Source organism: Morchella importuna (genome assembly GCF_003444635.1).
Source record: "Morchella importuna strain M04M26 chromosome Unknown Morimp01GS071, whole genome shotgun sequence".
NCBI classification, from domain to species: Eukaryota; Fungi; Ascomycota; class Pezizomycetes; order Pezizales; family Morchellaceae; genus Morchella; species Morchella importuna.
This window is the reverse complement of record NW_025763467.1, coordinates 49,424-74,196: the sequence shown is the minus strand read 5'-3', so window position 1 is coordinate 74,196 and position 24,773 is coordinate 49,424. Positions and strand designations below refer to the sequence as shown.

The window sequence follows — 24,773 nt, the reverse complement described above, 5'->3', positions numbered from 1 at the left end:
ATTGTTGTCCAGTATACAAGCCGATTTGGGGTTTAAATGACGGGTGTCCTTCTTTAACTCTTTTTCTTTCTGTAATATTGCTTTTCTTAGGTGTTCTTCGCCTGCTTTATGCATGATTGCTTCTGCTGCCTGCACTTGAGATGCATTGGCCAACTTCTGGAGTACGACTTTTGCCATAAAGGAAGACGGACTGCTAGATCTGATCGTGGAAAGCCCTATCCGTAGCATTTGTTGAAGAGACCGTGGCGTACGTGGAGTTGGTGGATTATAAGAATAGAGATCCAATGGTGCTCTCAAATGTGATGAAACAACCGAGTTTGAATCCAGAAGATTGATATTATCGGTAATAGTAGGTTCCGATAATACTAATTCATCAAGTATTATCCTAGGATTGAATGGGTAAATTCCGGTTGCTCTAAATCCTGCTTCAAAATTCTCCTTACTAAGTGCTTGTTGTCGCGCTCGGGCAAGCAAAGTAGGGAAGTTGCTTTTAGTGATAGGCGAACGAAAGTTGGTAACTTCATGTTTGTAGTATTTCTTGAGTGGTGAGAAAACACCCACGTCCAAAGGCTGCAAAACATGCGAAGTATGTGATGGAAGACAAAAAGGTAGAATTTTGCTTTTGAGACAAAACTCTATTAATTCCAGTTGCATATGTGATTCAAAGCCGTCAAAAATCAACAATCTCCAATCGTTACCTGCGCTATTGATAATAGTTCAAGTTAGTTATTCATTTCTCTTTTCTTATAGTTAGAAAATATATTATCATTATATACTAACCGATACCGTGTTTCCGGTTCAAATATTTTTTTCAAGTAATTCAAACACAATTGACTCATGTTGTATCCCTATGGCGAATGTCCATACCACCAATTTTCTGCATCTGCGTCCGTAAACCAACCAGCGAGATGATTCTCTCCTTTAAAAATAACAAGCGGTTTGACACTGAAACCGTCTGTTGCTGCAATCGATTCGATAACTGTACAAGACTCCCTATTTTTGTATTCCTTGAAGACTGAATCTGATCTTATATTCCGGCATATACGTTTAACATCGTCGCCCACTCCTAAAATAAAGCCGGTCTCATCGAAATTGTAGGTATTTTTCGGTAACATATTGTATTTTGTCATCGAAGCTTCAAGCTATTTTCGGGAAGAAACAGATTAATACTCTGAAATTATTAGTTTCTGAATCAAGCTTACTTTGGCGAAAAAATCATCCATCATATCCCAACTGACTGCATTTGCACGGCTAGTACATATAGATTTTACTAACAAATACCGGCACTCTTCATGCCGGTTAAGGAATCGGTAGAACCAAACTTTACCGATTATTGTATCAGGCTCACGTTGACGTAGAATTGCGTGTGCCAATCCATAAAACTGTTCACGGCTGGCAGGAATATTAAAGTCGTACAAGAAGAGAAGACGTCTAACCAAAACCAGTTCCTCCCCCGGTGTCAATAGTTGTTTATCAATATCGATATCTTTTCTTGTTTTTTGCCCAGGGTTCTTGATATGTCGCCTCAAAGTCGGCTCGGATATTCCATAAATTTTGGATAATTCCAAAACAACCGGTTTGGGAAAAGTGCCAGTGGGCGTCTGCAAATGTCTTGTAAGATCTGCATGATAGTGACTCAATGCTAGAGCAAGCCGTTCATACTTTGAGTAGTTGCAATTATTATCGACAATCGGTAGTTGACTGGCTAAGCTTGACTCCATCGCGAGATGCCACTGGCGATGTGTTGATGATCAAGAGGTTACATGCGAAATCTTTGTGTATGTACCAAACGCGTGAATAGTAGTTCGAATAGTTCAATAATTTTATTAAATCGCTATGACCCATTTTGATTTATTTGTTGCCACCACTGGCACCGCCACACTCATATCCCTGTTCGTCGTTCAACCCATTTCGTCGTTGCTCTGAAACCGACTATACTATTTATTTTTCTGTTCTTTCATGGATCTGATTCGATCTTCTTGTTGTGACACGATACGGGACTGCAGATTCTTTCTCTTTTTCGGTTGTTGGTATCCAAGGTTTTGCTTTCCTTGGTGGTTCCGGGAGAGGGGTTTCTGTGTTTTCCTGATTAGCTTCCTGTTTGTTACTTTCTTCAATATGACGTCTAGAAGTAGGCCTTGTAAGCCCGGCCCCCAGTCTACTTGCGTCTGCTTCAAGGTTTTCTTTGATTTCTGACGATTCGGGTTTTTAATCAAGCATGTCTGCTCATTCATATCCTTCGTCTGTTGGTGAAGGTGCCGCTTTTGGTTTCAGAATAGGGGTCTAGTCGAGTTCCACAGAGACTTTCCCTGATTCAGGAAGGGGGAATGTGAAGTCTCGGCTTACAACTAACCTATTTTGTAATCCTATCCAGGTGCAGTAGTTTTGTTACTGTCTGAATATCCGACAATGATTTCTTCTTGTGCTCGGGGTTCTAGTTTGCTTCTTGCTGGCCTAGGGTTTTCTGGGATTGTGACATAGCATTTATTTCCAAATGGTTGAAGGTGTTAGTGTAACGGGGACAGTCTTTCTACGTATCGCTAGAACCCGATAGAAAGATTTGGCCGTGCAAGATAAAAATCAAGTTTAGATTATTCAAATATTCTTTGCTAAAAACTCAATAATCTTTAAGGGGTCTGCTACTGAGTAGAAATTACTTAATGGTTTTGATGAAGACTGAGGAATCCGGATAGTTGGGCGGGAAGGATCCTGAATACTTATACTTCAAAGGATTCCGTTTTGCTACTCCTACTTTCTTACTAAGTTCCGGTGATGCCTTCTAGTGGAAGGGAAGCAATACCGCCGCTACCTCAGTTCTCTCTAAGCGTTAGCAGGTGCTTCCGGTTCCGAAGGCAAATACGCTTAGTCAAAGTCTTTATAACACCTGCAGTCTTGGTTGTCGCACAACCGGGACTTGCAAGAATGAGCCATCGCTCAAGTGTAAGCTTAATCGTTGCTGTAGAGCTCGTCGCTTAGTGTAGACTTCCCAGGCAAGGTCCCTGCCACTACCGGCGGACTTATCATACTCAGATTATGTATAGAATCACCGAGCACTCAGAGCTTTACTCTGGCTGGCCTTCTAGTCGTTGGCGAGGCATAGACTCGTCAGTCATTCCTCCCATGAATAGATCCTCTTCCTAACACTCAGAATGTAGTTACTCTGACAGCTGGTAGCTAACCACAATGGTGGTAGTTGCATGTCACTGTGCAACTGGCTTCTATCAATTACTTTCAGCATGTAACCGGGCCCTGTGTATACTCATACACCAGACAGTTGAAATGGCTCTGTTACAGTTAGATACTAGGCTTTGAACCTTTTAGGGATTTAAAGGGGGTCTTTCCCTTTAGCTTACTATGAAGTAATCGGTTTTTGAAATGGACAGCTGTTGAGTATGTTTCACCCCATAACGATTTAGGATGGTCCATGATCATACACATGACCTTTGTTGTCATCGTCCTATTGAATCGTTCTGCAACTCCATTTGATTCAGGAGTGTATGAGGGAGTCTGTTCGTGGACTATTCCTTGTAGGTTGGAGTAATCCATTGTGTCTTTATTGACGTATTCAACACGACCATCAGTTCTGATTCTCGGTATTGTTGTATTATACTGTTTCTCAATTTCGTTACGTAGTCTTTGATGGCTTTTATCGCATCGTCTTTCTATTTTAGCAGATATATCCAGGCGAAGTGGGTGTAATCGTCAATGAAGAACATGTAGTACAGGATCCTTCCTTGGGATTTTGTGCCGGATTTTCCAGATAGGTCTGAGTGGATTAGTTCGAATGCTCGCTGGGATATTGTACTAATTGTTGCAAGTCTCTTGTGTAAACTTTTTGATAGTGCGCATTGACTGCAATGGAATGTTTCTGGTTTGAGAGGTAGCTTATGGATGTCTTCGTACAAGTTATCTTGTTTCGCAGGGTGGCTTAGTGTTTGATGCCATTCAGAATAAGTGTGCAAGCGAATTGTATTACTAACTACTTGTACATTCCAGAGTCCCTTATCCAATTTTGCCTAAATTATTCCTTTCTTCTCTTTTGTTACCAATTTGTTTCCTCCTCCTGACTCCGTTATAAACCCCTTTTCCTTGAGTATGTTTTCTAAAAACAATCCCTCATTTCCCAACCAGCAGCACGTCGGTGAGGACAACTGTAGATTTATCTCCATTGGGAAAGTAGCATTCGTAACTAGCGTTTCCCAATCCGATTATAGCGTGGGTGGTGCCGTCGGCTGTTTGGACTGTTCTGATTTAAGAACGGATGTTGAGGAGTAGGTCTTTGAAAGGTGTTACGTGAGAAGTAGCTTCAGAATCAAGGATACAGGCAAGGGGCAGGGAAGGTGAGAAGTCGGTTCGTACCATGCATACCGTTGTGGACAATTCGTTGATTACTACCGATGCTGAGTTATCACTGCCTGATCCCCTCCTGTTTGGGTCCCTTGTCTTATTCTGTTCTCAGAGCAATCTGCACTACTTGTACTTGTGTCCTTGGTACGGTTGGTTCAGTTTCTTGTACTAGGTGCATTCCTTGCCATTTGGTATGGGTGTATTTCTGGTATGAAGTACCCTTTTGTTGCCGGTGAAAAGGATTTCCTCTTGTAGGTTTTGTAGCCATTGGCCTACATTTTCATATGTAACATCTTGTTTGGTCTAGATGTTATCGACGACGTTGCTCACCGAGTTCGGCAATAAAGTTAGTAGGAATTCTACCATCGCTTCGTTGGATTTGGTGAGGCGTAGTAGGGCTGAAACGAGTTTGTGGTCACCGCTCTGACACCTGGTCTTTAGAGTGTTCCAGTTCGTGTTGACGGTCTTGAAATTTTCAGTTAGGTTACTATTGTCTTGAATCTTCGTGTCCAGAACACGGCTGAGGACGGTGATCGTCGTGTTTGGTGATATGCAATCATAGATGTCTTTGAGCGCCTTCCATGCGTGATAAGCATTTTCGGCGAGGATGACTGTTGGTTGTATGTCTTCGGCTACAGCTCCGATGAGAAGGCTGTACATTTGTTTTTGGGCCTTTTTGATTTCGGCCTTGTTGAGGTCTGTGTCATCTTCTGTGGGGTTTTTGATGCTCAATGTTTCCCAACAGTCTCCTGTATCGAATGTAATCCTCCAGGCAGACCTACAAGTTTGGTAGTTGGATTGTCCCTTTAATTTGGGGAGTGCATCAAACTTTATGCGAATGTTACAGGGGCTCGTGTTGTCTGAGGATTTAATCCCCACGGCCTTAAATGATTCACCAGCATCAGACATGATATTGTATGAAGTGTAATTGAGTTAATCGAGGTGGTGAGTATTGTGCGGATTTTATATGGCAAAACCTGGGCTCATAACCTGAAGTTTGAAGTATGCGAGAAAATGAGTTGAGTGTGAATTGAACACGTGACCATAAGGGAGGATGTGTTTTGTAATGTGAAGAAGATACTATTGCACCACTAAAGTTCCAGCAACAATGAGGGCGTTTGAGCACTCTATATATACAGATATTCTAATACCACCTGATCCTCCGATTACATAATCCCTGACACTAAGCCTTGTCTGAATCCCTGTTCCTTCTATGAGTCATCCCTTATATAGGAGAAATTCCATATATAACCGATGTCGCAATGTCCCATTTCTATAAGGGTGAGTACTAAAGCCTCCGGGCGCCACATATATACGTTGTGATATAATAAGTCCATCAATCCCGAGGTTATTCTAGGACTTTCAATATTCAGTCTCGAGATATCTCTTCCTGTGGAAAGCGGGTTTCGTTAAATCCCGGGATTCAGTCCTCTTAAGATTGCTGGAACATCTCGTTACGTGCTCACCACTATTCTCACGCTTAGCGCCCTTGCGATATTTACTAATGTGAAGCCGGTTAAAATAGGAATGCGCAGTTCGGGATAGACTCCAACCGCAAAGACATGGGTTGCGTTCTCCCTCGATCTCTCTAACCTTTCAATTAGGTTCTCGGTCTCCCTAACTTGCCAATTGGGCGAAAGTGCCTCACATATCTAAAACTCTGGAACTGGGACACGAACGATAGCTTCCGCCCTGTCTAACACTGCCTAGCTCTCTTCCCCTCCATTTCCTGCCTTTGTTTCTGGGCACTCCAACTGAAATTTATTTTAACTCTTTTGATGTTTGTACAGTACGATGCCAGTCGTGAGCGTCAGGCACAGCATCACAATGCCACGCGTGCAACCAGATTTCCACAACCTTTTCACGGAGGGTTGGTATACAAGCTATTAAATGTCAAATTATTGTTATTTATCTACTATTTAAAAAGTATACAAAAAGTCAGTTCACCAAAGGATCAATTGTGGTTGCTGTACTGGTACCCATAGTGGTTTGGGCGCATTGAAATGCCGCGCCACATGCTCACGACTGGCATCGTACTGTACCTTCTGAATATATATCACTTCCCTAACTATACCGCATATAAAAGGGCCCTACCTCTCACTAGGCTCATCTAGATTGTCATGTCGATATACTAGCCCCTCCACAACACAGATATATATATACTTATTCTTTGAAAATGCCAGAAGAGTCTCTGAGCCACGAAAACGATCATAGAAGATTTGTGGCAATATTTTCTGGGACTACAGTCACGCACACCGGTATACAACGCGACGGTACACCTTTCTTGCAGGTATGGAAAACAATAGACTCTCTTGGGTCAGGAACATACGGGGACGTAGTCCTCCAGGAGCTACAAGGCAGTCCAGGAGGCGGACGCCTCCGTGCAGTCAAGTCGATAACCAAAAAGGCTCACAAGAATAACAAAAAGATCCTGACGAATGAGTTGAAGGTACTGATCGCCGTGAAGAAAGTTTGATACCATCTCCAAGTTTATAACGTTCCCCGGTTCATGCGCTAATGTATATGTTCATGTCCCTCTATAGCACCCGAACAAGTTTGGCACTTTCCACAGATGTTACCAGGACCCTCAGCAAACCATGTTCATCGCCATGGAATATGTCTCTAGTGGCAGTTTGGAAAAGTACATGAGAAAGCTGGAGAGAGTTGAGGTGAAAGAAATATGCCGTGAAAGAAATATCCCGTGAGGTCACTGCACAGCTGCTGGAAGCACTTGTGGAACTGCAAAGAAAGCAAATAGCGCATCGTGATCCGAAGCCATCGGTTTACCACCCCAACATCCTTGTTTGGTATTTGTGATTTATGTTTCATGATGCTGATTTGATGTACAGCGGGAAGACATAACTGACCGAAAGTGCGGCAACATCGCAACGCGGTAACCATGATTTTCACAACCTTGACAAGCACGATGCCATCACCCCATACCACCAGAGACAGAAAACCCCGCCAGATAGATAGGAGGGAGTGCCTGGAATCCCTCCTATGGCAAGCAATCGGAATGAGAAGGGTTGGGACCACTTATTCGGCAATTCCTAGGCTTACTTGTATACCAATTTCAACCCTTGCCACTGCCTGGGCAAGGTATGAGAAGACTGACCAGGTTAAACCCACAACCAGAACCGGCAGACCCCTAGAGACTACAGTTAGAGAAGATAGACAGCTTCTTATCACCAGTAAAAGAGAGAGGAAAATCACCTATGAACAATTGCGCCAGAATTTCGCAGGCAATGTATCAGTCAAAACGATCAAGAGGAGGCGTGATACCTTTGGTGTGCACAAGCACATAATGGCTGAGAAGCCCAAGCTGACACCTTATAATGCAAGAAGGTGCCTGCGATAGTGTATTGCACATAAGGATTGCACTGTTGCTCGCTGGAATCGGGTGGTATGGAGTGATGAGTGTAGTGTGGTCAAATTTGCAGATCCATCTGTCACTTGGGTCTTCAGAACAGCAAAGGAAAAATGGCTTCCTTAGTTAATTAAAGGTGTCAGAAAATCGGGGGGGGGTATCAAAGATAATGTGGGCATGCTTTGCAGGGGAATTGAAGGGCACCTGTAATGGGGTTATGGTGGAAGAAGGGGGGTGGGTAAATGCAGAGGCATATATCAGGACTCTTGACTTTTTGCCTCCTTGATTTTTTGGCAGAGCTACAGGAGAAGGGTCTCAGATCAATATTTATGCAGGATAATGCTAAGGTACACACTGCTGAAATTACCACTCAATGGTTGGAGGAGAATGGGGTTGATGTTCTGAAGGACTGGCCTGCCTATTCACCTGACCTAAATCCCATTGAGCATGTTTGGGTACACCTCAAGAAGCTTTACCATCAACACTACCCCCATTTGGCATATGATACTAGATCCCCAAAAGTAATTAAGCCCCTCATGGAGGCAGCTCTTATTCATTGCTGGGAACTGTTACCTGATGATTTATTTGGTAGGCTGGTTGAAAGTATGCCTAGGAGGATGGAGGCTGTAATAAAGGCAAGGGGCTGGTACACAAGATATTAAATGTCATTTATTCTCTCTTTATACACTAAATAACTATTCTACAAATTATCAGCTCCTCAAAGGATCAATTGTGGCCTTTGTGCTCATAATCGTTGTCCAGCGGGTTGTGGTCGAACCCGTTGCTACGCCCCACTTTCGGTCAGTTACGTCCTGGGGCCGTATCTCACTGACTAGAACATCCTCATCTCGTCCATCTCGCCACTACTTGTCAAGATTTGCGACTTCGGCATTGCAAAGTCAGCGGATATCGATGCCAGTGGCTTGAAGACCTATGCTGGTACGGTGAAGTATATGGCTCCAGAGATACAGGGCTATCTCCCCACCGAAAAGTATGAATCACGGGGAACGTACACCATCGCGGTTGATATGTGGTCACTGGGAATGGTCTGCCACGAGCTCCATACCGGGTCTGTACCGTTTTGGAAGACGGTGGATGAAATGGATGATGATAATGACGACGATGACATATCCGGGCTCTTTAGGTCGTCACTATCTCTGAAGGACCAGGAACCAAGATATGAAACCGTGTACACATCGGTCAAGACCCATTTAGACCAGAGTAAAATAGGATATGAAACCGCGCACACATCGGTCAAGATCTACTTAGACCAGACCGAATTTCGGCGCTACTGCAACGGAAGCGCGTTTCCGGACAAGCTTTTGAACAAAAGCGGCGTGTCAGAGGACGCCAAAGAGTTCATCCTCTCCTTGTTAGAAGTCGACCCTATGGAACGTCCGTTTGCGCAGCAGGCACTCAGGCACCGCTGGATTACCGGAGGTGGATCGGCTGCTAATAGGAGTCCTCAGCAATCACGCTCCTCGTCCCAATGCAATACGCCCCAACCAACTCGCTTGAGTGTTACTTCACCCCAGGTTAACTATAACAAACAACAACAACCTCCGAACCCGGGAGTGAATGGATCTTGGAATCCTCAACGGATATCCTCACCCCACAATTGCAATACCAGTGCATCTCCTTCCGGATCAGCTCAGAGAAGGCGCCATGCTGATAATTACCCTCCCCGTTCGTCCTATAATCCTAATGGCTATGCATCCTCCAGCCTCAATCCCAATGGCTATCAGTTGCCTGGCCCTAATACCCATGGCCATGTGCCTCCACAGTCGGGGCCCAATCCGAACGGCTACCTATATCAATCTCCAGATCCTAATTCCGGTGGCTATCCGCTGTCTAGCCCTGATTTGAACGTCTACCAGTCACCCGGCTATAGCCCTAATGGATATCAAGATTCAGTCCATAACACCAATAGTTTGCAGCCTTCGAACGGGATGATGAGTTATGGTGGGCAGCCCCACCAAAACATGGGCCCAGCCCCAGGGGAAGGGAATCCATATTTCTCTCAATCTCCGATATATACCCAGCAGGGAATGCCGTCCCAACAACCAGCTGGCTATGAAGGTCCCCCACGCGGGTACGAAGGACCTATGCACCCGGGTGCGATGATAGGCAGTCCTTGCTCTTGTCCAGAGTGCTATGAGTCAGACTCTAGCTCTGATGATAACGGAATGCATCTTATGCCTATGCCGGGGGGCATGGGACCCCCGGCGATGGTACCCACGATGGTGGGTCAGTCACCATCTGGTGTTATCACATACTACTGGACATAAATAGCAGAGCCTGAGAGGTCGTGGTAATTGTACACGTTTGGAGGAGAGATGGCTATGGACTGTTTGCGTTAGGTTAATCTCGGTAGGTGAAGAAGGGGGCCGGGGAGTATGGGAGGAAGGGGGGTGGGTGCCAAAAGGGGACGATACCGGTTGTGTTGGAGGGATTGATTTTGGTGCTGGAAAAGGTCAACGCGGAGAGCTTACTGTTGAACAGTACCACATTCGTTTTCTCAATTTTCATAACATTAGTATTTTGAGTTTTATAATATTTCTCATCCTTTTTCGTCATATGTTAACGCCCTCTTTCTTCCAATTTAACCATTTTGTAACTCCTTCCTTGTTCTCTCTTTACTGTGTGGAAGCGTAGATGTTATGTCTTTCAATAGTGATATCTGGGTCGGCAAAAGGACTTTTGAATCTCAACTTTTTTTAGTAAATATCGATGCTTCATTTCTATGCATGCGAGTATGCCCAATCATGGAACTGCTATATTGCCAATGTCGGTTAATGGCTAGCCCGCCATGGGGTCTTTCGGCAATGAATCTCATGATGACTTACTTTCAAACGGTGATGATAGGAAGTAGCGCCACTCATGATTTACCAACGCCGCTTTCAAGATATCAGAGAACAATTGAAAGAAAGGCTGGCTCTCTATCAATGTGTGGCGGCACGTACATGATGGGACTGACGCAATATATGGCTCATTGAATAATGGCACTGAGACTCGCGTGTTAATTATATGGTCGGATGTCATTGCGACCACGAGCGAGCGAGACCGTACTGATATTGTCTGCGTGCAAGGAAGAAACGACCTGAGCCCAAAACTGGACCCGTCACACGGCTGGCGCCTTGGCTTAGCATTTGTGAGGTACATATATACAGTTCGAGCCCTTCTCTGCTCGCGAGCTAGCTGGGAGTCAGGTGCTTGCCAAGCTTACACTCCCGCACACAACTGTTTTCTTTCTTTTATTTCCTCATCTAGTTGCAGCTGAAGGAGACCTCGGAGGCGGGCCATAGTAGTTATCAGGGCGAACGGATAGGCCAGGCCCCGGTTCAAGGGCGGAAGCTGGTCCTTGATCCTATGTACCCATCTCCTCTGGATTGTAATTAGCGACTTGAATTTTGCTATCAATGAATACCTCGACTCCCCCCCTCCTGTCCCGGGGGAGGGTGTAAGATGATGATATGACGGAAGCGCGTGCGCTCGCCCTAGCCAAGTTGGCTGTCTCTCTTGCTTTATTGCGTGTAGGTATATTGATAGCTGGGTAATATATAACTTTGCGTGTCTGTGTTGTAATCAAAGCCGACCCAACCCCACCCCGCGATCTGCATGTTTCACGGAGTGAAACGTGAGGATAAACATACCTGGGCCGCATATGTTACAAGATTATGTAGCTACATTATAGCAAGCGTACGTCCAGCCGAATGGTAATACCAGGATTACTCCGACGAAGAGCGCATCCTGCTCCGTGCGTTTCTTTTCTTTTGTTCTGTCAACGCGACCTGTACTGTCGTTCACGGGGTATTGGCGGGTACTGGGTGTTGGCGGATAAGCCTAAAAAGAGACAGCCAAGCCAATTTTTGGCTTCAATCCGCCAACACCCAGTATCCGCCAATACCTCGTGAACGACAGTACTAGCCGCGTGACAAACTCGGAAGGTTCAAACCGAGTTACTAACAGACAAGTTTAAACTAGTTAAAAACTGTGCTGAGGTAAGTTGGGTGTCATGGTCATGAACTAGCTACTGGCCAGTAGTGGAAAAGGAGTTTTTTTGGTATGGGTTAGGGTAATTTGGAGTGTAAAAACTGGAATTTGAGGTGGACTAGGGTAATTTTGACGTAAAATTGGAGTTGACATCGATCAGGGTTAGTTCTAGACATTGACAGTTTAGGAACTACTATTTATGACAGGCTGAGTTTGTTACGGGTCACTAGAAGGGATGGCCCTGTGCGGCGCCTATCGGGCCTACTTGCGCGGGGGCGGGGCAGAATAACAATGCATATGGCAAGGTACAGGGGGTAAGACGTCAATGTGCTACTCGAGAGTGGCGCAATATGGATATAGGAAAGCTTGTTTTGACGTCGCGGACAGTGTGCTCCTTTATTGATTGGGCCCAGCTTCCGCCCTCTCATAAGCGGAAGATAGATAGATGTTAGGTGTAAACTTGTTGGGGTTTAGTTTGCCGCGGGGGCGCCTGTTCCGGCTCATTCATAAAGTCGGTTTATTCATGCCCATTTTCGCTTAACACCTCATCTATGCTAACGCAGTGCTCCTCTACTCCCAGACGGCCTTCTTTATCGTATAGTTGGGGAATAACCTTTGCAATACGCGGATCAGCAGATTAGGAGAATAATCTTGCAGTACACCGTGGAGAGAGATCAGCTGGAAGAGCTCACCATCTTAATCCGTAACAATCAATACTTCCTGATTGAACTGGTTCACGCATGAAACTCTGCGAGTGAACTGTCTTCGTGAATGAGCCGTAACATCGCTTGAGTCTGTATCGTTGCCACTAGCTAGCTAGTGATGTTAGTTATCACATGTGTAAGATCTACTAGCTATAGACATGCAGCGGAGCATCACTTCCTTCTTTTTCCCCCGCAAATCTTGGGATGATTGGTCACTTCGCAGTTGGCCAATTGGCACTGAAAATGGCTCACTACCTATGTTCCTACCGAGTACTACTAGGAGTACTATCACAAGTAGCTGTGGTCCTGTGGACGGCGCGATTGTGTGCTATCAGTTACACATGTTACAGAATTACAGAACTCAAGATCTCAAAAAGTCATGGCGGCCGATTGCGATACGAATGGATATATGATACGCTTCTTTGATCTGAAAGCTTGATTCGATTGCACGCGCAGCAAAATTGCGGAGTACCTGCCTTAATTATATGTAACGGTGGACTCCCGACAGTTACTATAAGAAAGACCTCATTCTCCACCTCTACCCCTCCCCATACTCTCCCCAGGGGCAAGACGGTATTTGTGCGGACGACCTTCCGACTGGCATGTGTACCCTCACTGGGATGGTTATCGACGTTTGCGGCTGGGACACATAAAAAGAAGGTTTAACACTGTCTTCAACTCGTCCCGGATGTCGCAGCACTAGGCCAAGTCTGTTTCACGTGTCTAATCCTAGCGAACTTAGAATTATAGTTAGGGCTTCTCTCAATACCGTAGCTTACGCTTGAATACCGGGCTTGGACTACTTAGGACTTCGGGCAAAGAGGAGATAGCCGTGAAAGCTGGTGGTTGATTAGGAAATACATGATTGCCGAAATCTGTCACCGGTGCTCTGCCCCGACGTCATTCCACCTGGTCCCGCGAAGATTGCGGGTGATACAGGTGGGCATATATATATCGGTGGATATTCAGATTCAGCGCACCCCATCTCCACGCGCAGCGTTGCGTTTTACCTGTTACTGACGGTAGGAGGTGGCGCGGGGGCTTAGGCTAGAGGTGTTGACAATTGGGAATGCCGAGAGAGGGACGGAGGGGGTTTCTACGTTTCAACAAACGCTCGGTGCTTGTTCCCCTCCAGCATCGTCGAGAACACTAGGAAAACACGGCATGATTCGGGCTTTATAATATTCTCCGACATGATGACGCGCCGGTGTTCCATCTTGTTTATTGGGTAGTTGTATGTTTTTCTGACTTCCTTATGCTTTTATTTCTCCCTATTTCTCCTTCCTCGAATCGTGATGTTGCCAGAAAGATGCTTATACAGCAAATGGTGTGATTATTCTACAGGGGCCTAAAAACAGGTTCCTATGGTCGGGCAAGCTAGAAGGACTCCTCCTATCATAATCCTCAGTGAATCATTCCAGCCGCAACCTTGGTTAAAACAATCCCCACGCGTAATTCTTTGGGTCGTCTCAATGTCACGAACCGCCGTTTCAGGGTTAGGGTTGAGTCGGCAAGTTCCGAAGCTCGACTCCCCCGGCCCAATCTATTTAGCGCGCTATTTACATAGTGAATGAGCATGTAGATCTTAATCTCTCTGCCTGGAATTGAGCCTCACAATCTAATTTATTCATTTAAACCGCAAACTAGACAAGAGTTATCATCGGGATTAAATGGGCTTTTGTCCTTCGTTGCGCTTGACCGCACCTCATCCTACCATCTCCTAAACATACAGCAGGCGAAACTTGGCTAACGGACATTTTGTTTATTCACCATCTCTATATCTGGAGAGGGCTGGCCACACCGTTTGACCATTTATCACGAATCTAAGCACTGAGTCATGGGTTGTTGAAAGGCTAGCAACAATAGTTTCATCAGAAGACTGGTACATTGTCAATTCAACACTACGTATACTATCACAGCCCAAAGTGCATATATCTCAAATCTCCAAATTCTTGCCAAACAACCAGCGCAACGATATCCGACAACTACCTTCATAATCCTAACCGCCTGCTACTCCGGGCAGTTGTTATCCATCCACGTCTTGAAGAGCGCCACCGCTTCCGGAGGGAATTTCTCGGTGGAGTCGTATGTCCTTGGCATATCGCCGGAATATATTGCGTCGTAGATGACCTTAGCTTGTGTAGAAACATCTGGATATTGATCGAGGTTGAGGTTATAGGGCCGCATTTTGAGGATCCAGTAACTGCCGACGATTGTCCGATCACCGTCGGGTAGCCAGAACGGGGACTGGAACAAAGCCGCAATGTCTTTCCACGTCGGGTTGGTTGGGAGAGGAGGTGCGGAGGCCCCAGATGATTCTGTCGGAAGAGTGGATTGAATACTGCCTTTGGAATTTTCCATTTGGGGGACTAGGAAAGGTATGAAGGGTAGAGGTATCTAGTCTTTTCCAACGCTAAGGGCTCCAGTTAATTTCTTAACCAAAATACTGCGCTTCCACTTGTCTTATATCTTGAATTTGGTACTCACTATTCCGGGTATCGGGTGAATGTCTTACTATGAACAGTTAGAATATGGTAACCACGCTCCTTACCTATTCATAGGAAAGCTGGGATGTAACCAATGAACGCTTGGGGGACTGTGCTGACCTCTTCGTTAGACCGTCCTATCGGTCTGGCCCTGATCGGCAACTGTGTCCGTGATGCTGTAACTGGGGGGGACATATGTTTTCTTTTCAAGTTCCCCTTCTATTTCGTAACAAAGACAAAAGTTTTATGAGAGACAGTCTTACACAAGCACAGGAATCCTGGGCGAAACTTGCACTCTAGGTAGGAGGCACAATCCACCCTGCGGGCATATCTACATTGGGCTCGATTACAGCGTCCATATTCCCGTTTGGTTTCACGTGAAGAGCCTAAGGCTAGACAAGCAGGGCTCATTACGCACGGATTTACCAAAAAAGATTAACGTTGTAGACCATAGCAATGGTGTGTGGTTCACCCTCGCAATCGCGAGCTAGCGCGTCAGGTGTAGCTGAAGATTTGTAGCTTAAGAATGTTTTATAACAATACTATCGCGGGCGCCATGCGTAATAGTAACAATGACATTAACCATGCTCAGCCCGCAGGATGAATGCCATTTGAACATCCATCTATCCTATTACTCGTTGGAAGAAACTCAGTATTAAAGGACAAAAGCCCATACTCAACCTTCCACCAATCTCATCCTCATGTAATGTTTGCCAGGTATAGTACAGCGAAAATCTCCCACAGGCCGGATAGGTAATTCGCGGTTCACATCCTTCTGCCAATCCCGTGGGGTTCAAGGATTCATCCCATTCGCCGAGGGTGTTCAGCTGGTAGCAAGTCACTCAGATCTAGACCTATGTACCCCGCAACGTTTCAGCTGTAATCGGTTGCCTCTGCAGTGTAAAATATATTATGATAGGTCTTCTTTGTGCAAAGAGTCTTCTTTAGTGGCTTGGCTTGTGCTCGTTGCGCTGTGACCTCCAGCATCCAGCCCGGTGGTCAAATCGACGAATTTGACGTCTGAATTTCAAACTCCTGTAGCTTCATCAGTTTGTGCCCAATTCCCTTCATTTTTAACTCACTCAGACGCGGGTTTCGACGGGAAGCTAGGTCACATATGGAGAGTACTATAGGAGGCAGCGCTATATTGTGAAAATGCGCCTTGCTACTAAGTCTTCGGTCGAGAAAAGCAACACCTGGTGGCGACCTGTTAGAGCCGGATGGGTTACCTATTGCAGGTAGGTATTCTAGTTGGATCAGATCCGAAAATTGGTTCTAGATTATCCCGTGATGAGATAGTCCGCCTAACCGATGCATTGCAACTCCACCCTGTTTCTATGGCGAGAACAGAATCAAGGTTGCCCTACCCCACTTGGTATTGCACGGGCCTGTCTCACAAAGTCACAGACCGACCCTTTCCTTCATTGGTTTTCTTACATGTTGGCGACCAACAAAGGGGTGTCAGAATTGTCTCAAAGGTTTATGGTCTGCTCTTGGCCTCCGTAATGGGCGTTTCAATATCGTACAGAACGACACTTGCTAGGTCTTACTGTCTCACATTTCTTACACATTAGCGGCGGGGTTTCTGAAAGCTTTTTACCACTGGCTGTTCCATTTTGAGCATCATACATCGGTGGTAGTCTGTAAACTTTCCTACTTGAAAGGGCTGCATATGTGCCAGCTAGGTTCGAAACTGGGGGAGGATAACTACTGACCTATTTGAGAATACCACGAGGTAGTTGTCGCATATTGATCAGTTTAAAAGCGACCAAAGCCGTCCTCAGACATCACTCAAGATATTACAGTTCATCGCATCTCATTAAACTACCCCAAAATCCTATCCTAAAACCCCGCATTCAATATGGAGGACTATGCCATCGAAGGCACGGGAGATCCTAATACCCGACTCGATATTGATGACTTCAGCACAAACCCTGAATATACAATCCAGTGGGGTCTTTTTTTACGTTCTCTCGCAAAGCTTCAGCTCGCGCCTCCGGAAGAAGCCATCGGTTATTACAGAATCGCCGGTATCAACTCGTTTTTCTTTGATACTAATTTTACAAAAACAACTCTGACAATGGTAAGGTATTCATGGTTGGCCACTGGTCACATGGCCGGAACTTGAAGCACAGCCTGGGAAGACAATGTATTGCTCGCATGGAAAGTAAGCTTCCCCGTCTTTCAAATTTCCATATAATCTAGCTTGTCCTAGTCGCTGTGCATAATGCTAGATTCTGACTACACTATGTACTGGGTTCTGTAAATAGTACACGGTTTCTTACCTGGCACCGCGCCTACCTTCTTCTAATTGAGGTAGGTATCATCCAGCATACTGACGTATGGAACCAAACGCCGGTACTGAACAAGTACTTCTAGCAACGCATTGTTGAAATAGCCCTCGAGTTGGCGGCGGGTGCACCCCCTGCCTTGCAGGACCAATACACGGAGGAAGCAAAGAAAATCAGAGTCCCGTAAGTCAATAGCACACCTTTCGGTTCAGCTCGTTGACCTAAGCGGAAAATATGTGGCATTGACATATGCAGAATCTGGGATTGGGCATGTAAACCAGCTTTGCCTGCCTCCATGGTTAAGCCAGACGCTCACGTCATTATTCCGGAGAATGACCCCGTGAACCCAACCAGCATACCCAACCCTCTGTACTCATATAAGTCTACGGGTGATTCTAGGGATCCTGTACACCTCCCCTGCTCCAGAGGACCCGAGTTCCCTTGAAAGCATAGTCACCCAGTAACTGACAAGATCTGGTTGATAGTTCATAAATGAGACCACGCGTTTCCCGGATGACGAGGTAGAGAAGAATATGATCAATTCCAAGTGAGCAGAAACTAGGCTTGGTATCACTACGTGGTTATTGGCTAATAGTGTGTACTTAGCCTTCGCTCCCTCGTCTACCACGCGATCACTCAGAATAAAGAATATAATGACTTCAGCAACACAATATCTGGCGGGGCAAGCTCAATAGAGCAACCACATAACAACGTTCACAGTAGGTTCTTCCTTCATTTCCGGTGTATTTCTTGGGTTGGGTTGTTAATGTGCTCTTAGACGCAATCAGTGCCATAATGCAGGACCCTATGGTTACTGCATTTGATCCGGTATTCTGGTAAGTACAATCGCAGATACGACAGTGGTGCTTGGAGAGGGTTGCTAACGTGGGTTGGTTAGGGTTGTGTATGCATTACCCGAGCATTTGCTATGACATTATCGCTAACGATGCGACTTCTAGTCATGTTGCTATAGACTACTACTATGTAATGTGGCAGACGATCAACCCTGATGTATTGTACAGCGACAATTGGGGTACCGACACTCTCAACTTGCACCTCCGCCCCTTCAACCGCGCACCGCCGACTGGTCCGTGGACAAGCCGTATGGTCCAACGGTCTGAGGACTTTTTTCCAACGTGTGTATACACTGAAACCGTAAGAATAGTTGCCAAGAGCTAACCCCGAAAGTACATGGCAATTCGGATTCCAATACCCTGAAACATTAGTCGATTGGACGCCGGATCAACGACTGAAAGCTGTGCAGGACGCCATCAAGCGCTATGCACCCCCGCCTAAATCTACTGGCGAATACCCCCCCGGGGCAACGAAAAGAGAGGATCTGGTAGATCTCCCCGGATATCGTTCAGGTTTCCCAGGTATTGCCATCCTGCCCCATGTTGGTCGTATGGCTGACTAACCGATACTGTGTTGTAGACGAGGCCACCTTTCGGCGCGAATGGCGGGTGGTGATCAAGGTTAAGAAGAACCTCCTCGATAGCAACTTTACTATTTTTTTCTTCCTCGGCCAATCAAACGACAATCCCGGGGAGTGGGGTACCCACCCGAACACTGTTGGGTCGTTCAATAGTTTAAAGGCCCCTCTTGAGAGCTGCAAAAATTGCCAAGATCACGAGGCACACCTGATGCATGGCTCGATATATTTGACGGATAGGATGCATCATTCGTTACCCGATGGGACCCAGCTTCATGATAAAGAGCCGGTGTCGCGTTGGCTGACGGAAAGGTTAGACTGGAGGATACGCAAAGTAAGTCGGATAAGTTGGATGCAAAATAGTAACGTCCCTAACTGATACATATAGGCGGACGGAACGGAGTTTCACCTTCCAGATGGCGATACGACGAGCCTTTCTGTCGGAGTTGAGAGCTTCATGGAGGCCTACGCCCCCATCGATCGGAATCGTGTTCCTATCGAGTCTGATGATAAGAATATTCTTGGCCACACATTCGACCACGAGAAGCACCCGATGATAACTGCTCCAAGGTCTTCCAAAGGAGGCGATACTATTTCCTAGCCCTCAAGAACCAGATTTTTCCCGAGAAAAGTTGACTCATCTAACCTCCGATGAGACTGTCGTATACGATTTTGTTATGTAGCAGTGCTATTGGAGAAATGGATTATGATATAGCAAAATAAATTGACAAGCTGATGGATGACTAAACTGAATGGCCGCATCATCATGTGACGAGCTTCGTGAACAGAGCCGCGCTTAGTTTCTATTGCCTACTATCAGTGTTGTGTCGTGCCGTAGGACTGGTGGGTCAAGGTCTGATTCTTTGAATTCGGCCTAGGTCTTTCTTACTTTCCAAGACGACTTCGGTAGTGCGGGTGATCAATGGGTGGCGGTGCTTGTGGCGGTGGAAGCGTCTAGGGTGCAGAATACCTACATCAGAAGCCCTGTGCGCCAAACAGGCTCCAGGCTGCCAATGGTTCCTACAATGTATTAATCAATGAAATCCCCCACCCCGCAAACTACATATTGCTGCATGTTGCACAGAGTGAAATGTGGGGTAAGCATACCCGGCACCGCATATGTTACAGGTTTAGCTACATATCAAGCGCTCTTATACAGCTCGCTTAGCACCCCGCGCTTCCTGCCCCGTGCCATTTCTTGTCTTTTTTTTTCTTTTTTCTTTTGGTTTCATCGATGCTAGTGCCCCGTAACGAACTCAGTTTGAAACTCCCGAGTCACGGGCCTCTAATCGATGCAACCTCCCGCGCATAACCGTGATGAGGCTCGAGCTCTAAGCCGCGCCAAAAACAGCGGGTACCTGCGTCAAGATTGACAACCGGGCTGCATGTGTAGATCGACAGGGATGTACCGAACAGGGCGGGGAGGAGCGTTGTACCAGGATCTCTACCCATGTCACGACGAACAGGGGTACGAAATAAGTCAACAATACATGTATATATCTGGGCACGTATAATACCTTGTTACAAAGGAAGCGATAAAGCTCTCGCATACTCAAAGAACGCATCAAGTATTCCATCAATCGGAACTGCCGGAAAGGGCTTAAATGAGAAATGAGACCCTGTGCGGTGCGGGTTCCGGGGTCTCTTAATCGGCTTGGCGTGAAGATGCTGAGAGATCCGGCTCTCCATCCCATCTTCTAACCCCCAGAGAGACGGCTAATCGCGAAACTAGACCGCCACTACTAGTTCTAATATTTGTATAATTACTAAATGAAGGCTTTTTTCTTCTCGATAACCCCGTTGATCCCTGTCCAATAACCAGTGCCTTGACAGATAGATACCAGAGGGACGTCAATATGACTGTGGCGGGCGTCTGCACGGCCAGGTGTTGCAGTGTTCGGGGTCCGTTTTTTTTTTTTTTTTTGGATAAATATTAGTCTCGTGCCAGACTACACGGGCGCAGGGTTTTTAGGGTTAGGGTTGTACGCAGGGCTAAGAAACCGGGAAAGCGACTGAGTTTATCGAGACTAGATAAATTGGGCCTATATTTATTGATAGGAGGCAATTAATCAAGCGTTCCGGTCTGTATTTATTTTATGATTTGGAACACCGACCCAACGCGGCACCCCGCCAAATACTGCTGAAATGGTTCCGTGATGGAAAGAAATGATTGATCGTCAAGTACAGTAATGACTCGGGTTGAAAGACCGAATAGAAGGAGAAATGGAAAGTGGTGTTGTGTGCGGGTACAGGTCAAGAACATTCATACAGAGCTCCGGCCTTGCATACTTACGCTAATGAACGCAACTCCAATATATGGGCACGTGGAGGTGTGGAGGCGTGAAGACGTGGTCAAGGTGGGGGTAGAGGTGGGCGCAAGGTGGAGGTGCAGGTGGTGCGTGTTCGTGGTCTGGGCGCGAGGTTATAGTATATACAGGCGGACTGAGTTGGGCGCAAGGTGGCGGAGTTGGTGGGCGCAGGTTGGCAGGGATTCCGTTCCCTATACGTCTCAGCTCACAGTAACTCCTATCATCTGAGCTGTGATGCGGGCTTCCGCATTGCTGGCGGGAGGCGGAGGTGCTGGTGGTCACTAATACTTTCGAGAAACCCTACCCTAGCTCACTGACTGTCGAAGATTAAGACAGCCGTTGTGGTGCTGTATGAAGTCCTAACGCTATGACAATGTCGGACATTCTATTCCCAGAACATCCTCTCACCACCATGATAGTGTCCTAATGATAAGAATATAAAGTTATAGAAAAACAAGATCATAACGAAATTTCCTTTATCACAGCTCCTGTTGTCCTGTTACGGCTGATTCACGAAGCCGAGTAATTCACGAAGTTCGATGAGTGAACTAGTTCATCCAGGAAGTAAGATATATATCGGAACGTCCCAGCTCTATCAGGAATAATTCAGCCCATTCACAAAGTCAGCGGCGAACTATAAGGTAAAAAAACCTCATGCCAATTGTCGCTTATCACATTACACATGCTTCCAGGCACTCATACAAGGTACCACAGTGCCCCTCCGGGTCTGAAGGGTTTTCTTTGCTGTGTAACCGTGATCAGGAAATAATCCCCGCAATACACTGAGGAGGGAGGTCAGTTCCAAGAGCCTAAGGTTATCCTATCTTCGTGAATGAGCCGTAACGGTCTTAAGATGACTGTTCAAAGGTGATGCCAAAGACAACTTATATAAGCTCCATTCAAGTTGGCCCAATCCAACCCTGTTCCATCTCCTCCGCTTCTTTGTTTTCTCTTCGTCTTCTCTTTGCCCAGTGCTTGGAACGCACTTCTTGCACGGGCACTCCATCATTTAAACACAATCATCTCATCCTCACCCTTGTCCTCGTTCATACCCGGTCCTCATACTCATCCTACTCAGGCACATCCTCATCCTCACCCATATCCCCACCCCGACCCTCATCCACCAATTCAAGCATACTTTAATCCGCATAATCTTCATCTTCACTGGGTCCATCCCAACCACCTTCACTAAGTTCATCCTCATCACCCTCATCTTCACCAGGCCGGGCCCTGTAGCACCACTCGTACTCTGCTATCTCATCCACGCACGACTCAATGTGTCTACATCTAAAGTCGAGGTCTTCAAAGTTTAAACCCCCTTCCATCTCTAGCGAGGCGTCCTCGTCAGGCGAATTTGGGTTTATGTTTATCACCAGCATCTTCCTTTCTAAGAATTCCCTTCCATCACGCGAGACGATTTAGAACGGTGTAGAACCGCGTATACCCTTGCGATACGGATCTACACCTATCTTTGGCAAGCAGCGCGTAGTTTTATGGTTCACGCAGTGAACAGAGTAATGAAGAGGAGTTAATCCGTAGTTGTCTATGCATTGACTTCCGCATGTTGTTCCCTAATCAAAGCCCTCGCTTGTACTAATCTGGACACCACAGAGGCTACATGCAGTGGTGTCAATCCATGTTGTTCTCTGCAGTTCGGGTCCCCTTTTATGGCTAGTAGCAGGCTCACCAGCTTGGGATCTTCATCCTCACATGTCATTGCATAATGAAGTGGGGTCCATCCATGCATATACTGTGAACCGGGGTTTGCAATCCCCCCCACCAAGTCATTCTTGCCACAAAGGATGTCTATATGCAGTGGTGAATACCCTCTTTTGTCTTTCAAATTGGGGTTCGCACCCGTTACGAGTAACAACAAAGTAGGGTCTGGATCCTGGAGCTCACTCGCGAGGTGAAGGGGGGTCAATCCAGTCTTATCCCCCAGATCTAGATGCGGCTTCATTTCTAGCATCACGTGCAACAATTCGAGATTCCCGCCCTCAATTGCAAGATGAAATGGTGTCTGACCATTCTTTGCTTGTGGACTGGTGTTAATGTCGAGGTCAAGAAAGCACTTTAAAACCTCGACCGGACCCCCAGACACGGCGAAATGAAGTGCAGTCCACCCATCCTTAGATTCTATCTCAAGCGCCGCGCCCCCAGCTATGAGAGCTTTGATAATATTGACATTCCTTTGTTTACAGGCGATATGTAAGGCTGTCTCTCCATTTCGGTCCTTTGTCGCAGTGCTTGCGCCCTCGGCCAACAGATCCCCGATTTGCTTTATGTCTCCTAACACTGAGGTCTGGATTAAAATGATACCCAGCTGCTCAGCATCTCTCCCAGGCCACTGTCGGTATTGGTATGTGATCCTTTCCCAGGCCCCTGGGATGGTACTCAAACGACAGTGGTTGGGACTCCGCAGGCGAACCTTGCCAAAAGGGCTTCGAGAAAGAAGATGAGCTGGCAGTCTCTGTAATATCCCAGCGAAGGAAATCATGTCGGATTTGACTAAGGGCGTGATAGCTAAACGTGGAAAGGCAGTCCCATGACTGTAGTCCCTAATAATCCGCTGCCGCTTTTCGACGCTTTCTGTCTTGAACAGCAAGTGCAGTGCATAGAGGAATGAACCCGATGTTACTGCAACACCCAGGATCGACGCTGTTTGCCCCCAACTCTTTACATCCTGAGCACCTTTGTACCACATCAATGTTGACTCGCGGTTGATGACTGAAAATACGATCACCGGGATCTATTCTTGATACTTGGTGGTAGCCGTAGCAGGAATTGAATTGTGAACTGTCTTTACAATTCGAGTGCTAGGGACGAGGCAATCACTTCTCTCTGCCTTCTCGCATTCGTCATAGAGTCCCGTATAGTGAAGTGATAGCCAAGACCCGTGGAGTGCGCCAGTAGCTCGGAGGAGATAATATACAACGAGGCTTGGCGAGATTCCATGGCAGGAATCTATCACACCCCACCAGTAGATTTGAAAGCAGTCACATGTGAGAGGACTGTCAGATTCCAATGTTTCGGGAGCTATGACGGCGCTTCTAGAGCGTTGAATAAGCACGAAGGTCACTACTAGGCCGAAGTATTGAGTGAGATTTGCCAATCGAATTATGTGGCGAGCTGATAAGCACTCCTTCATGGAGGTTGGCACCGAGTCGATCATCAACAGGCAGTCGAGAACCATTGCACCAATCACTTGGCCAACTGGCATGATATCCTGAATAAGATTACACCCGTATATTATCAGGGCGCCGAACAACGCTAAATGAACATTCTTAGCACCCATAACCTCCCTATGGAAGTGCCCCAGCCCCGCAGTGAGGATAACAATTCCAGCAGGAATCCATAAGCTTACCCGAGCCCCAAGGCCAGCTATATATGGATTGGGACTTTCGCAAGCTTGGGCAAGCGTAGGCCGCTGGAGAAATAGCATGATGAGGTTCATCACACAAAGGATCGCCCACACAGCTTTGGGGGCATTGGGACCTAGAATCCGGTAGTTGGGAGAAGAGGGTTCTTCGCCACTGTTCGGCGCCCCAACTGATGAAGGAATGGATCCCATCTCGAGGCGCCGAGTCTCCAAGTACTCGTAAACGTATGCAACTATCGAAATACATGCTCCTAAAATGAGGAAAGAGAATAGGGCCTTGCTGTATAGATCTGTTCCAGAGCTCCTGGGAGTGTTGGGGAGTAAAGAATTAGGGTGGCAGTGAGAAGTTAAAATGGGCGAGGCACTGATCCCCGGTATAAAGGGTATCAAGGATAAGACAAAAAACACTGGGGAGTTGTGCAGCTATGTTAAAAATGTTAGCTCCTGGTCACGCCTGCACTCAAA

The 24,773-nt window shown here is 46.4% G+C and overlaps 4 protein-coding genes across 4 annotated transcripts; 2 read left to right on the top strand and 2 right to left on the bottom strand.

Annotated features, from left to right (window-relative positions):
- Nucleotides 1–8,667: 8,667 nt before the first annotated feature.
- Nucleotides 8,668–10,002, top strand: LAJ45_11507 (uncharacterized protein; the record flags this gene model as incomplete). Its single annotated transcript, XM_046121014.1, has 1 exon — nt 8,668–10,002. The coding sequence occupies one exon, from the start codon at nt 8,668–8,670 to the stop codon at nt 10,000–10,002; it is 1,335 nt and encodes a 444-aa protein (XP_045965800.1).
- Nucleotides 10,003–14,421: 4,419 nt separating this feature from the next.
- On the bottom strand, nt 14,422–14,772 carry LAJ45_11506 (uncharacterized protein; the record flags this gene model as incomplete). Its single annotated transcript, XM_046121013.1, has 1 exon — nt 14,422–14,772. The coding sequence occupies one exon, from the start codon at nt 14,770–14,772 to the stop codon at nt 14,422–14,424; it is 351 nt and encodes a 116-aa protein (XP_045965799.1).
- A 1,986-nt stretch (nt 14,773–16,758) lies between these two features.
- On the top strand, nt 16,759–19,221 carry LAJ45_11505 (uncharacterized protein; the record flags this gene model as incomplete). The annotated part of the gene is made up of 13 exons (XM_046121012.1): nt 16,759–16,927; nt 16,986–17,064; nt 17,168–17,213; nt 17,277–17,371; nt 17,444–17,594; nt 17,674–17,735; nt 17,795–17,907; nt 17,967–18,024; nt 18,087–18,092; nt 18,148–18,324; nt 18,377–18,564; nt 18,623–18,954; nt 19,009–19,221. 13 exons carry the CDS (start codon nt 16,759–16,761, stop codon nt 19,219–19,221), a joined length of 1,689 nt encoding a protein of 562 aa, XP_045965798.1.
- Nucleotides 19,222–22,068: 2,847 nt separating this feature from the next.
- On the bottom strand, nt 22,069–24,500 carry LAJ45_11504 (uncharacterized protein; the record flags this gene model as incomplete). Its single annotated transcript, XM_046121011.1, has 3 exons — nt 22,069–22,327; nt 22,756–23,678; nt 23,736–24,500. The coding sequence occupies 3 exons, from the start codon at nt 24,498–24,500 to the stop codon at nt 22,069–22,071; spliced, it is 1,947 nt and encodes a 648-aa protein (XP_045965797.1).
- Nucleotides 24,501–24,773: the final 273 nt, after the last annotated feature.